At 46.4% G+C, this 13,287-nt stretch overlaps 1 protein-coding gene across 3 annotated transcripts in view; it reads left to right on the top strand.

Annotated features, from left to right (window-relative positions):
* Positions 1-6,659, top strand: part of FHAD1 (forkhead associated phosphopeptide binding domain 1) — a 34,839-nt gene extending 28,180 nt beyond the window's left edge. For all 3 annotated transcript variants that reach the window (XM_048519573.1, XM_048519571.1, XM_048519572.1), the window contains 6 exons: positions 2,042-2,177; positions 3,074-3,195; positions 3,341-3,436; positions 4,691-4,911; positions 5,077-5,242; positions 6,440-6,659. In XM_048519573.1, coding sequence (XP_048375530.1) covers positions 2,042-2,177; positions 3,074-3,195; positions 3,341-3,436; positions 4,691-4,911; positions 5,077-5,242; positions 6,440-6,538 — 840 coding nt within the window. In that variant the 3' untranslated portion in view covers positions 6,539-6,659. The remainder of the gene's footprint in view (positions 1-2,041; positions 2,178-3,073; positions 3,196-3,340; positions 3,437-4,690; positions 4,912-5,076; positions 5,243-6,439) is intronic.
* Positions 6,660-13,287: the final 6,628 nt, after the last annotated feature.

Here is a 13,287-nt window from a genome sequence, read left to right as displayed (position 1 = left end):
GCATGATTTTCCTTGCATGCCTAACCCCCCCTCCCCCAACCACACACACACATATTGTGGTAGATAATTTGCAAATGTTTCCATAGCGCTTTGTAAATGTGAAGTATTTTAACTGCTGAGTGTTGCTGTAATTGCTCATTAAGGATGGAAATGCAGGAGAGAAAAAATGCTGCTGTGCTCCCATTTTCTTTTGCAAATTTGTCCTCAAAAAGGTTGGAGGAAAAAGATTAATAATTCTTAGAGGCCTTTGCAGACAGAGTTTATTGATGCAAAGGATAGCAAAAGGTGAATTTTCCAGAGCTATTCTAAATGAGCAACAGCAGTTTAAATGAGATCAGGGCTGAATTTGTAACCAGTTAAAATTAAGGAGAGTTCTACCATCCCATTCAAAAAAATATTTCCCTATGATTTATGGATTGGCTTGCTTGCCAAAGTGATCTTGCATCGTTTTGTTTACCATTCTCTTTGCTGAGGGTCATTCATCTTCTTACCTGGCAGGAAACATTGAAGCCTGAGTTTGTGTAGATCAGTATGCTTGGTGCACATTTGCATGAGTGTGTCTGCGTGTGCACATAAACACAGTGGGAGCATGATGACCCTGCATTAAGGGTATGGGGTTAGGTGGCCCTTTGGAGACTTCTGGTTTCAAAAAAGGAAGGACAACGCTTGATAAAGCTCTTGCTTTGTTGATTTTTAAAAACATTTTAGTTCAGATTTTAAAACAGCAACAAAGGATTCAGAAAAAGTCCAAGACCAGAAAAAGTACTTGGTTAGCTCATTCTCAGTTCAATTCAGTTTTATTAGGCATTTACAAAACAAGAAGGGGGAAAAATATCAAAACATAATGCAAGGTTAAGCTTAGCAAAACATTAGGTATTATTCCTAACCATACAAGACTTTCAAAAGAAATTTAGCTACAATTTCAGATATCTCAACTTCAATCCTATTAAGCAAATTAATCATTTTAATTTTATAAGATAGAGTCTCAAACCCAACCGGGAACAATGCAGCAAAATCAGGTCTTAAGTTATTGTATCTAGGACAAAAAAGCAAGGTATGTTCAAGCGAACCGACTACTGATGGACAGAATCAGCAACGCCTTGTAGTAATGGAGAAGGAAAGGCGTTGCATCTGGCTCATGTCAAAACCCATCTTTGATTATAAACAAGTAATTGATCCAAATAAACAGCAGTACAAAATTTTCGAGGAATAATACCAAAATGTAAAGGAGAACAGGAACTCTGTGCCTTGCTCATAAGGAAGTTAGCTCATTCATGTAAACTACTTGGCAAAGAATGGGAATGTGGCAGCACTGGAAGACAAGCTCGCCTAATTCTTTCAATCCAGAATGGCAAGTTATGATTCCTCTGCAGTTGTTCCCTGTGAACCCAGGAGCGGGAACATATTGAGGCATTTTAATGCATGGGTGCGCCTCCCCCAATTTCATATTCAGGACTTTTGGGTCATCTTCTAGGGTTGCCAGTCTCAGGTGGTGGCTGCAGATCTTCCAAAATTATAACTGGTCTCCCTCTCCTGGTCTCCCTCCAGTTCCCCTGGAGAAAATGGCTCATTTGGAAGGTGAATTATACCTGCTGAATTTTACCTTCTCTGCCCAAACCCCACCATTCCCAGGATCCACCCCCCCCCCCAAATCTTCAGGTATTTCCCAACCCAAAGCTGGCAACCCTATCTACTTCCCTTTAATGAGGCAACATCTACAATATCTGCACAGGGGAATCCCAGTGGAATTGGCCCACTCAAAAGGGCAAGTCCCTTCCGTCTGAGAGTCAGCATGGTGTCGCGGTTAAAGTGTTGGACTAGGATCCAGGGAATCCAGGTTCAAAACCCCACTGTGCTGTGGAAACTCATTAGGTAGTCTTGGGCTGGTCACATGCTGTCAGCCTGACCCCACCTCACAGGGTTGTTGTTAGGATAAAACGGAGGAGAGAAGAACGAGGTAAGCTGCTCTGAGCCCCCACTAAGGAGGAAGACAGGATATAAAATAATCAAAAGGGGTCATTTTCCAGAGCTTGTTTTATAGGTGTCAGCTTTGGACCTTGCTGACATGGGAGCAAAATGCAAAGGCTACAGACACGAGGAGACCATCTTACGTCAAAAAGATGCTCTGACTGAACTGAGGGAGAGAATCAAAGTGCTAGAGAGGAGTCGGCCTTTGGGTGAGTGCTGGAGTGCTCTCTCTTTTTTCTGCTTCCTCACTTACATGCCTGTTCTCTTACCTTGTGACCCCATTATGAGAAAACTGTGCAGATCTTGATTTCAAAGGGCACTGCTGGCAGGATGAGATGGAGAACATGTAGAAGGCTGAATTCAGAGCACACAAATGGAGGCCCCTTCCACACATGCAGAATAATGCACTTCCAATCCACTTTCAATGCACTTTGCAGCTGGATTTTACTGTGCGGAATAGCAACATCCACTTGCAAACAGTTGTGAAAGTGGATTGAAAGTGTATTATTCTGCATGTGCGGAAGGGGCCTAAGTCTGTAGAACATGAGGGGTCTGTGGCACAAGAGGAGTTGGCTTTTAATCGTCCTGCTGTGCCATTTTTCTAGTTGCAGACACTCACAAGAAATGCCGTTTGCTCTTTTGGGGGAAACATAAGGCAGTCCATATGTGGGAGAAAAGAAGCCATTCTGAAGAGCGTTTAATTTTAAGAAAGCGATTCAAATTCTTAAAGACTCCCTTCCCCTTGGCTGCAGTTGCTATGGTTTACCAGTTAAGACATGTTGGATATAACCACCAATCTGCCAGTCTCATCTGGTTTGACCCTTAATCAAGTACAACAACAGAGCTTCTTTAAGATTATAGAGACCGCAAGTATTTTAACTAATCTGCAGTTTTTTTGTTTTGGGATTTCAGATTACAGTAAAGCTTTCCTCTTTAATGTTCTGTCCTGGAGCATTTTCCTAATAAGTCATCTTATTTTGTCTACGCGAAAAACTGTTCCTCCCTTATCTCTTTCCCACACAGCCTCACCCCTATGTGATACTAGCTACTTTAAACGCCTGTGGCACAGCAGCTCCTAAAGCGGGGTCTTCTGTTCTTCTCTTAGGATTTAAAGAGAAAACCGTGGAGCCACTTATAGTGCTAAAAAAAGACCTGACTGAGAAAAGCGATCGGAAAACAGAGAAAGAACACGAGCTGTCACTGGTGACAAGTCTGAATGCTAATAAGGTAAACCAAACTTGGCACGATGTTTTGCTGTACTCTCTTTAATTTTAAAAAAAAAAGTCACTGGAAGAAAAATGTTCTTGAATGCCTTTGTGTCTCAGCACCCTACCCGGATGTGTTCCGAACAGGTTCTCCTTTTAATTTTCAGCTTCAAAATAGCATTTGTAGCATGGATCCCAACGTGGCAATAGAAAGGACCGCAAAGCTGGAAATGGCTGATGCGTTAGACCTCAGTGAGAATATGGTATGATCACATCAGCATTCATGGGAGGGAGGGATATACTGGTATGTGCTCCCAAGTGTATTGGAGAATCTGCCGGGGGAGGGGGAGGAGGTCTATGCAGAAATATGCTCCCAGAGTGGTGTAGTGGTTAAGAGCAGGTGGATTCTAATCTGGAGCGACTCTAATCTGATTCCCCATTCCCCCACCCAAGGGGTGAACCAGATGTGTTTCCACACTCCTATGTTCCTGCTGGGTGACCTTGGGCTAGTCACAGTTCTTCGGAACTCTCTCTGCCCCACCCACCTCACAAGGTGTCTGTTGGGGGGAGAGCAAGGGAAAGGGGCTTGTAAGCCACCTTGAGTCTCGTTACAAGCAGAGGCGTACCAGGGGTAAATAGCGCCCGGAGACCAATTGTCTCCCAGAGAAATTTCAGGCTTCTCCCAGGTTCTCTGCCTCGGCCCCACCCACCTTCAGTTCTCCGCCCACACCTCGCCCTTGTAGGAACCCAGCTGGCAGGTTGGGAGGAAGGGAGGGAGGAGTCCAGGGTGGAGTTGAAGGGGCTTGGAGGCAGCAGGACGGGGTCGAGGCGCGTGAAAACGACAAAACAGCAGAACTTCCTGGTCATGTGGGGGGCCAATTTTGCACCCCCCACGTGACCAGAAGAGTGGCGCCCGGGGACAAGGGATACCCCTTGTCCCTAGGCAGATACGCCACTGGTTACAAGAGAGAAAGATGGGGTATAAATCCAAATTCTTCTTCTTCTTGTACTACTACTACTACTACTACTACTACTACAAGGATATTTGTTACCATGAATCCTGTTGACAGTCTCACAGGTAAACCCATCCTGGACTCATTTAAAAATGTAGAGAGAGAAACATTTGTTGAAAGAGCATGTGCTTTGCATGCGTGGAACCTCCAATTGTTTTCGTTTGTACTCTGTGTATGTTGTAAGCTGCCCTGAGCCTGCAAGGAGAAGGGCAGCCTACAAATGATGTAAAACAAATAAATGCTTCTCTTGCAAAAAGTACAGAGATGCTGTACGTTTCCCTATGACCAAACCATGTAGTGCTGCAACTCTCCCACCCCAAAGTGAATACTGCAGAGCAATGATTGAGGAGCAAGATACTTACACATCAGATTCAAAACCACTTTATTTGTTTATCCTTTGCTTGTTTGCGGTAACTGATTCAAAAAGAGGAAGCAGGCAAGTGTGAGGTTTCCCTTGGCCCTCCTGGGGAGAAACTGTTTTTCCTTTCTCCTTCCCATCTGCAGTACCTCACCCTGATCCGGGATCTGTCCAGCCTGTTGGACACGAAGGAACTGCTGGGAATGCAGACGGTCAAGCACCTTCCCCACGACGAACGGGAAAAGGTCGGGCTGCTGAGGCAGAAGGACCTCGAGGGGCTGTTCGACAAGGTCAGAAGGCTGAAGAACCGTCTGGAGAGGAAGGAGGAGCTACTGAAAGAGTATGAGAAAGACGTTGGGAAGTTCAGGTATAAACCCAACAAAGCCCGGCAAAGGGGATAGAGACCACCTTGGCTTGCACTAGTGGGCACTTTAGAGGCATTTCCAGGCAGTTCAGGTTATGAACCCATCAAGAGCCAATCAAGGGGACGGAGGCTATCTTGACCATCACTACTTTCTCTCACACCATGTAGGACGAACACGCTGTCTCTGCAAACGTGCCAGGCCGAGATGGCCAAGCTAGCCGATAGGATCTACCAAGAAGCCGAAGAGAACACCTTGCTTAAAGAAGCTCTGGAGAGGACCAAAGTACAGCTGATCCAGGAGAAGAAGCTGAACAGGGTTCTTAAGCAGCACAAGGTAGGAGCTGGACTGGGCAGACGGAGACCATTTTCCACATGGATAATTTCCCCTGGGTTCCATGCTGATAGGTGGGCTTTTCTTCCTGGCTTCCCACAGTATCACGTACATTCCCCCACCTTCCAGTCTTTCCCAAACGTGCTTTGCTGTGATGTTTCAGGAAATACCATAGCAAAATCTGATTGGCTCCAGTGTGGGTGAAGGAGTTAGGATTTTCCTGGACTCGACAAAATGGCAGCCATTTTTCCTGCTCCAGTCTCTGAGGGGGACATGGGGAACATGCTTATTTTGACCTAACCCAGGGGTCTGCAACCTGCGGTTCTCTAGATGTTCATGGACTACAATTCCCATCAGCCTCTGCCACCATGGTCAATTGGCCATGGTGGCAGGGGCTGATGGGAATTGTAGTCCATGAACATCTGGAGAGCCACAGGTTGCAGACCCCTGACCTATCCTATCAGTTGAAATAATGAATTAGTTGGACTGATGGTCTAACTCCACCCAAGGCAGCTTCATAATGTTAAGGTCAGAAAGTGGAAAGAGTGGGAAAAAAATGACTTTGGGGATCGGTCAAGTTCATGTAGGTCAGAGTGCCTGTGGGCATTGCGACACCTTTCCGGGCATCTGTCAAGTATCTTTAGAAAGTGGGTGGGGCCGTATGATACGTTTGCCCAGGAAGGCTTATGATTGGCCAGTAGAGATCCAATTGGCTGAGCCTATTTTTAAAAATGCTGGTGCCACCACAGCACGAGGACCTTCAGAGCGGCTGAAGGTAAGCTGCACGTATATGCCAGAAAATATTTTAAAAGGCATCCTGTCAAACAAAGGCTCATTCTGCACATGCAAAATAATGCACTTTCAAACTGCTTTTCAGTGCTCTTTGAAGCTGTGCGGAATAGCAAAATTCACTTGCAAACAGTTGTGAAAGTGGTGTGAAAATGCATTATTTTGCGTGTGCAGAAGGGGCCAAAGCTTCTGCCTGAAATGTTGAAGGCTTGCTGTAGGTTGCATAACCTCACTCCCTAACATGCTGTGGTTGGCTCTGGCCCCCTGCAGCACCCGCTCTGTGTCTGGCTCCATTTTGAAGCTGCACCCACCACGTCGTGTCACAATGCCAGAGGTGCCCACAGACTCAAAAAGGTTGAGGACCCCTATCGTAGACCCTCTTATCCCCATCTTCGCCTTCCTCTTTTGCAGGCGGCTGTCAAAAAGAAACTGTTCCCTGAAAATCAGAAAATGCCAGAGAGGCCAGTAGAAGCCTGTAAGAAAAGAACCCACTGCAGTGCCTCTGCGTAGATGTCCCACTTGCCGGACGCCTCTAGATGAAGAACAGTCGGGTTAGATGCTTGTCCATTTCTGTAAATATGATAATGATGCAGCGTTTTATAAAAAAACACGCCAGGATTTTATAAATAGCCATTTCTGTGTCTGTGTCTTACCTGATGTACTGTAACATGGAGGCTATATACTCTATTCCACAGAACGATGACAGTTTGGTCAGTTGAGGTGCATCAGTTGAGAAAATTGTATTCTTCCACATTACAATGTAGTCCCAAACGAATATGAGAATTACCATTCATTTTTGTGCGCTGTCTTTTGTCAAAACCATTATTTTGGGCATTAGCGAACATGGTTCTTTGATAGAACAGCATTTATGCAAAATGTATTTTTTACTTTCAAACAGATGGGGTAAGGGAGAGCAGGGCTAGGTAGGCACTAGGACCCAGGCGGCGCATTCTACAACACAGAAGGTCCGGCATCTTTTGTTCTGTGACGGAGGAATATACCACCCTACTTTCATCTTTCTGTGGAACAGAGTATAGCAGTGTATTGAAGATTTGACATGAAATTATGTATAAAAGTTTCAGCGTGCTTAAAATGCGAAAAAGCTGCATTTTGGGGGACATTTTAAGAAGAGTCTATATCACACCAGACATCTCCATCCTTAGAATCACCAAGCTGTTTCACTCATGCGAATTTGTGGCTGGCGTATCAGGCAGTGAACGGTTTGTATGTGTGAATAGGATGTGGTATATTGTATACCACAGACAAACCTTTTCACATTGGGACAAATGCAGTGCTTTTTAGTGGTCTCTGTTATCCATACTGGCCAAATGCACGTGCACTCTAGCTGATAGGACTCAAAGGAACCAGATAATTGTCTGCTGTAATCAATCCTCTTTCTCAGAGAGCCAGTAGTGATTAAGAGCAGGTGGATTCTAATCTGGAGAACTGGGTTTGATTCCACACTCCTCCACCTGAGTGGCAGAGGCTTATCTGGTGAACCAAATGTGTTTCCATACTCCTACATTCCTGCTGGGTGACCTTGGGCTAGTCACAGTTCTTTCAGAACTCGCTCAGCCCCACCTGCCTCACAAGGTGTCTGCTGTGGTGAGAGGAAGGGAAAGAAGCTTGTAAGCCACCTTGAGTCTCCTTACAGGAGAGGAAGGTGAGGGTATAAATCCAAACTCTTCTTCTTCATCTCAAGAACAAAAATACTGAAAATCATGTTTGTAGGAAGCCGCTCACGTAGTCGCCTGGGGTGAGTAAGAATTCTCTCCAGATGCCAAACAAATATTGAAGGGGTTTTGTTTTGTTTCTTTTAGGCTGACAGTTGGTAGAGGAACATGGAGTAGGCTGGCTGATGTAAACATACTTAGAGTGAGTAGATTTCATCAGTGCTGCCCTTAAGCATTCCTTGCCTGATGATTTTAAATGTCTTCGAGAGCTTGTATCGGCGTCAGCTGTTTTCACCCATGCGGTGGCATCCTGTGTTTTTCCACCGCCACGGAAGGTGAAATCAAGGCAGAGTGGGAGGTTGTGTTTGTGCATTATGAAATGCGCAAATGTGTGTGCCCATTAAAGGGGAAGAAATCAACACAAGTCTGTTGTTTTCAGCGGCAGTTCTGTGCTGAACATAGCAGATGCCCATCTCAGGAATCATCCAGCTAAGATTGGGCTGCCCTCCAGGACGAAAGCGTTTATTTGGGGCTTCAATTGTTTAGGAAGAAACAGATAGTTGGAGGGCTAAAAAGTTAAGAAAGTGAGTAGAAAGGGGTTCTCTCTCCTTCTCCCACACTAGAGCTTCAAGACACCAAGAAACTTTGACTGGGAGTAGATTTTGGACCATCTTTGGATCAAAAGAATTGTCTAATTCCAGGTGCAGGGTTTCATGGCTGTCTTATGGAACTCTCTGCCACAAGACGGGAGGATGCCAACAGTTTTACAGAGAGACTGAACAAACTGATGCAGAGGTTTGTCCATAGCTATTAGCCACAGGGGCCAGCTGGAGCTTCTGCTATGGGGCAGCCCCTAGTCCACGGCCTGCTTGTGGGGCTTCCCCGGGCTCCTGGCTGGCCACGGTTGGAAACAGCACCATGGATTAGTTAGACCTTTGGTCTAATCCTGTGAGGCTTTCTTTGTTTTTGTGACCTGAAATTTTCTTATTGCGTTCTGGCATGTGGAGCCCTGATTTGCTCTTGTTTGCCAACAAAATAAAGCCATCTAGCTAAGGAGGCTAATCTTGTGTGTAAGCCAGCAGTTGGCAAAAGCCACACTCCAGTGCCCTCTTTTTTCAAAGTCAGCGTGGTTCATGGCAGCTGTGGGGTCCTGTTGCTGTTTTAGTTATATCACCCAGCAGGCTTCCACGGCATGTGTGTGGATTTGAAACTGGGTTTCCCTGGTCCTAGTCCAGCACCTTAACTACTACACCAGTGGTGTCGAACCTATGGCACGGGTGCCAGAGGTGGCACTCAGAGCCCTCTCTGTGGGCACGTGTGCACAGAGTTTGTCATGTGATAATAGTGTAATTATTTCAGGGAGATTATTAGCATTAAACCTAAGACCTAGTTTTGGGGAAGCAATGTAGGTAACCCTGTTAAGCGCTATTAAACCCTACTGGTTTTCATGGGAAGAACTAAAGCATGATCCTTTACCTGGGAGTAAACTCGGTTGCTGGCAATGGGGCTTGCTTCTGAGTAAACCCTCCTAGGGTCGTGATTCACCCTTTCAAAGTGTTGCACAGTTGCTTCAAAGCAAAGCCACCGACTACCACCAAGCTTACTCCTGAGTAACGTGCGCCTTGGAGCCAACCCTTTTTTCTATGCTAAAACCTCAGTATTCAGGTTCAATTGCCATTTTGGCACTTTGTGATAAATAAGTAGGTTTTGGGTTGCAGTTTGGGCACTCGGTCTCAAAAAGGTTCGCCATCACTGTACTACACCATTCTGTCTGTCCGCTCAGGGCCTCCTGAAAACGGCCCCGTTCACACCTTTTCCAAGAGAAAGAATTTGGATTCTAAGTTGAGCATTTGTGCCAAAGCCATGAAGTTCTGCAGACATTCCTATATTTGGAACTGACAATAGGGTCCGCATTTTCCGGGCTCTCACACACAGATGGGCTGAGCTTCTCGTGTCAGAAGCTATCCCAGATTACGGCAGAAAGGTTCGATTGCTTTTGAATCTCTTTTCAAGGCCCGCCACGGCCCTCCCTCTCTGTGACATCCAAAGGGTTATTCCAGGATAACGCGTGCCCTCCCGTGCCTGCTTTCTCAGAACATTTTGCAACCAGAATCTCCATCTGTTCCACAGGGACAGAAGGGCTGCAGTTCCTCCCTGCGGACTTCTGCCGTAATTGGTTCGCGTCCCACTTGCTTAATTGCACCCCAAAATAACCGTGAGTTGGCATCTGTTTTTCCCTATATTCCTGAGACATGACCTTGTTGACATCCACAGCATCCTCACTTTCAGCTTCCAAGAGGTTTTTTTTTTAGTCATCCCTGCCCTTGCTTTAGAGAAGTTTCGCCACTTAACACATTCTCCAATTACATCTTTCTAAGTGGCAAACTACTGCATTAATTGTAGAGCAAAGGCTTTTATGCAGTTCAGCCCCTACCCATCAAAAAGGGACTTCTGGGGGGGGGGGGTGTCTCTCCCCCCTCATCCAGCCTGGCCTTCCACTGGGAGGCAGGAGGTATTTGATGGGAAAGTACTGGCGTTTCCAGTACCACCTTGCGGAACCCACCCTGTTCCCACCCTTGGTGTTGTCAAAATAGCCAATAACAAGCACAAATCAACATCATCCAAATGGAGCCCGTTGCCAGGAGTCCCCAAATAAAGGAGACAGAAGTCTTGAAAGCCAATTGTTCAAGAGCAGTTTTCCATCTGGGCCAAGATCTATATGGGCACAAATCTAAGTGATCGCCAAGAAATCTGCTGCTACTTTTTTGGGAGGCAGCATGGTATAGTGGTTAAGAGCAGGTGGATTCTAATTTGGAGAACCGGGTTTGATTCCTCACTCCTCCACTTGAGTGGTAGGGGCTTATCTGGTGAACCAGATGTGTTTCCGCACTCCTATGTTCCTGCTGGTGACTTTGGGCGAGTCACAGTTCTTTCTGAACTCTTTCAACCCCAACTACCTCGCAAGATGTCTATTGTGGGGAGAAGAAGGGAAAGGAGCTTGTAAGCCCCTTTGAGTTTCCTAACAGGAGAGATAGATGGAATATAAATCCAAACTCTTCTTCTTCTTCTATATATGCTGACATCAGTCTCAACCAAACTCATTGACTGGAAGAGCATATCCAAAACCGCTGACAGAGAAGTCCCCTTTAGCATGGATTTTTTAATTAGGCTGGGATTGAATGGTGCAGAACAGTACCATAACATTAACACAATAACAAGGGGGTAGCTTGTAATTATTATTTTTTACATCGAAGGTTGGCAGCATTCTTTGTCCACCACGACCCTGCTCTTCCAGGGCAAGGGCTATTAAGCCTGCCCGGCTTGGGACGTCATAATCTCTTTCTCGGCAAGGTCTCTTGGGTCACAAACAGAGGATTACCTCTGGTGGCGCAGGATTCCAGCAAGAAGCAGAAAGGAGAAAGTTCACCGGACCTCAGAATATCACTGGCGGGAGAGAAACTATGACATTTCGGAAGTTGCCTTCTCTCGGATAAAGAAGCCCAAGGCTGCCAAATGCCACTGCTGTCCTCCCCACCCGATCTCCTTGGGGCCTTCACAAGAACATAAACAAGCAACTCCAATAGAATAGGCAGTGCCAGATTTAGATGAAGAGAGGCCCTGAGCTATTCCACTGGTGAGCCCGCTTCCCAATCCCCCACCCTCACGACTGGAGGAAGATGGAAGAGTGTTTTAAACAAAATTGAGTAATGTATTGTGGAAGGCTTGAATAAAAATTGAGTAAAGCCGAGGGTGACTGGTGTTTAAAAATTAATATCCAATGGTGTAAGGCGGATGAGTTCCAAAACACAAAATTATTTCACTGATACACAAGCCTAAATATAAAGTGCACAGTGCGTTTATTGTGCTAGTGTGATTCCTTCAAACATCCACTTATCACTCAGAACTTTAAACATACAATTAAATGTACAAACATCCAAGAACCCTTTACGAATGTAAGGGTCGGGGGTGTTTCCTACTCTTGCCCCATCAGAAATTCAGCTTTTGCACTAAAGGCTGTGACATAGTAATTGAAGGAGCACCTGATTTGCATGCAGAAGTTACCAGATTCTGTATTCATCTCCCGTTAAAATATCTCAACTGGAGATGGGACATTCTCCAATAAATAGTTATTCCGTTGATTCAAAGCTCTGGATCGTATGGTGTTTCTAATTTCAGGCTTTGCAGGAAGCTGCAACTAGTTTTAATTCTCTGGCTGCTGAGTTTCCCATCATGCCCCTGCCGTTCTTGTCTGATAACAAGATCCACTGCTGTACAGTCGTGCAGACTGCACAAATCTCCCGTACAAAAAAGGTCAGCTAACTCTGCAATTAGCTGGATAATAAAAGTCTGCAAATTGTTTGCACCCAAAAAGGCAGGTGACAGCTGTGACTTATGAGATGTTCCTTTTCTTCTGCTGTCCTTACTGTCGGATTGCAAAAAAATTTTCCACTGTGGGCTGGAGACAGGCAAAGATCGTCACAGATCACAGCAACCCAGATATGCCAGGGAGGACAGGATGCTTTTACTCAGAAGTAAATCCCGGGGAAGTCTATAAGATGGAGCAGAAGGAAGCTGTAGATTGCTGGGATGGGGAGCATGACGAAGAAGAGGAGTTTGGATTTATAACCCACTTTTCTCTCCTGTAAGGAGACTCAAAGGGGCGTACAAACTCCTTTCCCTTCCTCTCCCCACAAGATGCACCTTGTGAGGTAGGTGGGGCTGAGAGAGTTCCAAAGGAGGGTGACTAGCCCAAGGTCACCCAACAGGAATGTAGGAGTGCGGAAACACATCTGGTTCACCAGATAAGCCTCTGCCACTCAGGTGAAGGAGTGGGGAATCAAACCCGGTTCTCCAGATTAGAATTGCACCACTTCAGAGCACTGGGGAGGGAAGTGTGCTTTTGCAGTCCCGTCCCCCGTCCCCGTCCCCCCCCCCCAGCTAAGAATGCAGCAAAATAGGGAGAAAGCTTCTGGCCCCATGCCAATTTTCTATTGCACGAAAATATGCGGAAAGAAATATTTCACAAATGTGATCTCCCCCACCCCCCACACACACTTTAACGTGGTCCTTCTGTTGCATGCACGTGTTGACAGCCTTTAAGCCGGAATGTTTTCCCCGGATTCTCTCGCCCCTCTGGCTCTGCAGAGCTGGCTACCTGATGCACTATGTGCGGGGGGGAGAGGGGGGTCTGTTTATCTAGCAGGGACTCGCTTCCAGACCCACAGGACAAAGTGGGCCGCAGGCGCCCCCTACTCCCAAAGCAATATCAAGGCTCGCCTTCCCGATCCCGTGAACGTCTCGCAAGCAAGACACGCAGGCTTCTTTCTAACGTCAGGATGCACCGGGGTCACATGCCCGGGTCGCGCTCCTGCGTCAAGCTCGAAAGGAAGCCCCCTTCCCCGGCGCTCCAAAAAGGGCTTCCCCAGACCAGCATCCTACCCGGAGGTCCGATCCCACACATTGTTACTCTCCCTTCTAGCTTTTCCAGGCCTGAGCCCATGCGCTTTTACTCACATGTAAGCCCCATAGGCTTCAAGGGGGAAAGCACACCCTCGTCAATACTGCAGCCTTGCTGGGGCGGGGGTG

Source organism: Sphaerodactylus townsendi, linkage group LG16, assembly GCF_021028975.2.
Source record: "Sphaerodactylus townsendi isolate TG3544 linkage group LG16, MPM_Stown_v2.3, whole genome shotgun sequence".
Lineage (NCBI taxonomy): Eukaryota > Metazoa > Chordata > Lepidosauria > Squamata > Sphaerodactylidae > Sphaerodactylus > Sphaerodactylus townsendi.
The sequence above is the reverse complement of the archived record's forward strand: the minus strand, read 5'-3'. Positions and strand labels throughout refer to the sequence as shown.